General features: G+C 65.4%; 1 protein-coding gene across 1 annotated transcript in view; it reads right to left on the reverse strand.

The window, feature by feature from the left end:
- The window catches only part of LOC106893941 (ubiquitin-like modifier-activating enzyme 1), a 49,518-nt gene that overhangs the window by 23,997 nt on the left and 23,709 nt on the right, over positions 1-1,812 (reverse strand). Inside the window, exons 3-4 of the mRNA XM_014952296.1 lie at positions 1,614-1,811; positions 6-116 (exon numbers count right to left, since the gene is read on the reverse strand). Coding sequence (XP_014807782.1) covers positions 6-116; positions 1,614-1,811 — 309 coding nt within the window. The remainder of the gene's footprint in view (positions 1-5; positions 117-1,613; position 1,812) is intronic.

Raw genomic sequence — 1,812 nt, forward strand, 5'->3', positions numbered from 1 at the left:
CTCACCGGGCGACACTGCTCCTCGGTGAGAAGGGTCTCCTTGTTCTCCTCGGGGAGACACTCCAGGGCGTCGAAGTAGAGCCATTGGGTGATGGGCGTGAACTTCCCCGACACCGCCTGGGTCACGTGACACCCCCAGAGGTCACGTGATCCCGCAGGGTCACCTGATCCCCCCCAGGGGTCCCAGGTGTCCGGGGGGAGCCATGAGCCCCCAGTCCCCAGCCACTGGGGGAAACTGGTCCCAGTATGGGGTGGGAGAAGGGGAATTGGGAGTACTGGGAGGGACTGGGAGAGACTGGGGAGGGGACCCAGAGGTCCAGGGGGAGCCATGAGCCCCCCAGTTCCCAGCCACAGGGGGAAACTGGTCCCAGTATGGGGGGGGGGAAAGGAAACTGGGAGTACTGGGAGGGACTGGGAGAGACTGGGGGGAGCCACAAACCCCTCAGTTCCCAGCTGTAGGGGGAAACTGGTTCCAGTATGGGGTGGGAGAAGGGGAACTGGAAGTACTGGAAGGGACTGGGCGTACTGGGAGGGAACTGGGAGGGACTGGGGAGGGGACCCAGAGGTCCAGGGGGAGCCATGAGCCCCCCAGTTCCCAGCCATAGCAGGAAACTGGTCCCAGTATGGGGGGGGGGAAGGGAAACTGGGAGTACTGGGATGGACTGTGAGTACTGGGAGAACTGGGAGGGACTGGGGGCAAACTGGGAGGGACTGGGGAGGGGACTGGGGTGTCTGGGGGGAGCCACGAGCCCCCCCCGTTTCCAGCCACAGGGGGAAACTGGTCCCAGTATGGGGTGGTGGGAAGGGGAAGTGGGAGCACTGGGAGTTACTGGGAGGGAACTGGTCGTTACTGGGCGTTACTGGGAGGCCCCCCCGTACCTTCATGACCTCCTGTGCCGCCAGCCCCCCCAGGAAGCTGGTCCCAGTATTGGGGGTGGGGGAAGGGGAAGTGGGAGCACTGGGAGGGACTGGGTGTTACTGGGCGTTACTGGGAGGGAACTGGGGGTGTTACTGGTGGTTACTGGTGGTTACTGGTCGCCCCCCTGTACCTTCATGACCTCCTGGGCCGCCAGCCCCCCCCCGGAAGCTGGTCCCAGTATGGGGTGGGGGAAGGGGAAGTGGGAGCACTGGGTGTTACTGGGAGGGACTGGGAGTTACTGGGATCACTGGGCGTTACTGGGAGTTACTGGGAGGGACTGGGGGTGTAACTGGGTGTTACTGGGAGGGACTGGGGGTGTTACTGGGCGTTACTGGGAGCCCCCCCGTACCTTCATGACCTCCTGTGCTGCCAGGCCCCCCAGGAAGCTGGTCCCAGTATGGGGTGGGGGAAGGGGAACTGGGATCACTGGGTGTTACTGGGAGGGACTGGGTGTTACTGGGAGGGAAGTGGGCGTTACTGGGCGTTACTGGGAGGTAAGTGGTCGTTACTGGTGGTTACTGGGACCCCCCCGTACCTTCATGACCTCCTGCGCCGCCAGCGCCCCCTGGAGGCTGGTCCCAGTATTGGGGGTGGGGGAAGGGGAACTGTGGTCACTGGGCGTTACTGGGAGTTACTGGGAGGGACTGGGGGTGTTACTGGGAGGTAACTGGTGGTTACTGGTCGCCCCCCCGTACCTTCATGACCTCCTGGGCCGCCAGCCCCCCCAGGAAGGCGTTGACGGGCGCCAGGTCCCCGCAGGCCTGAAAGGCCAGTTCCCGCAGCAGCTCCGGGTCCAGGGGGGCCCCCGGGGCCACCTCCCGCGCCAGCGCCAGCAGCGCCCCCGCGTCACCCTGGGGGGGGACAGGGGTCACGGGGTCACGGGGGGACACGGGG

This window comes from Calidris pugnax, unplaced genomic scaffold, assembly GCF_001431845.1.
Source record: "Calidris pugnax isolate Ruff unplaced genomic scaffold, ASM143184v1 scaffold249, whole genome shotgun sequence".
Classification (NCBI taxonomy): domain Eukaryota; kingdom Metazoa; phylum Chordata; class Aves; order Charadriiformes; family Scolopacidae; genus Calidris; species Calidris pugnax.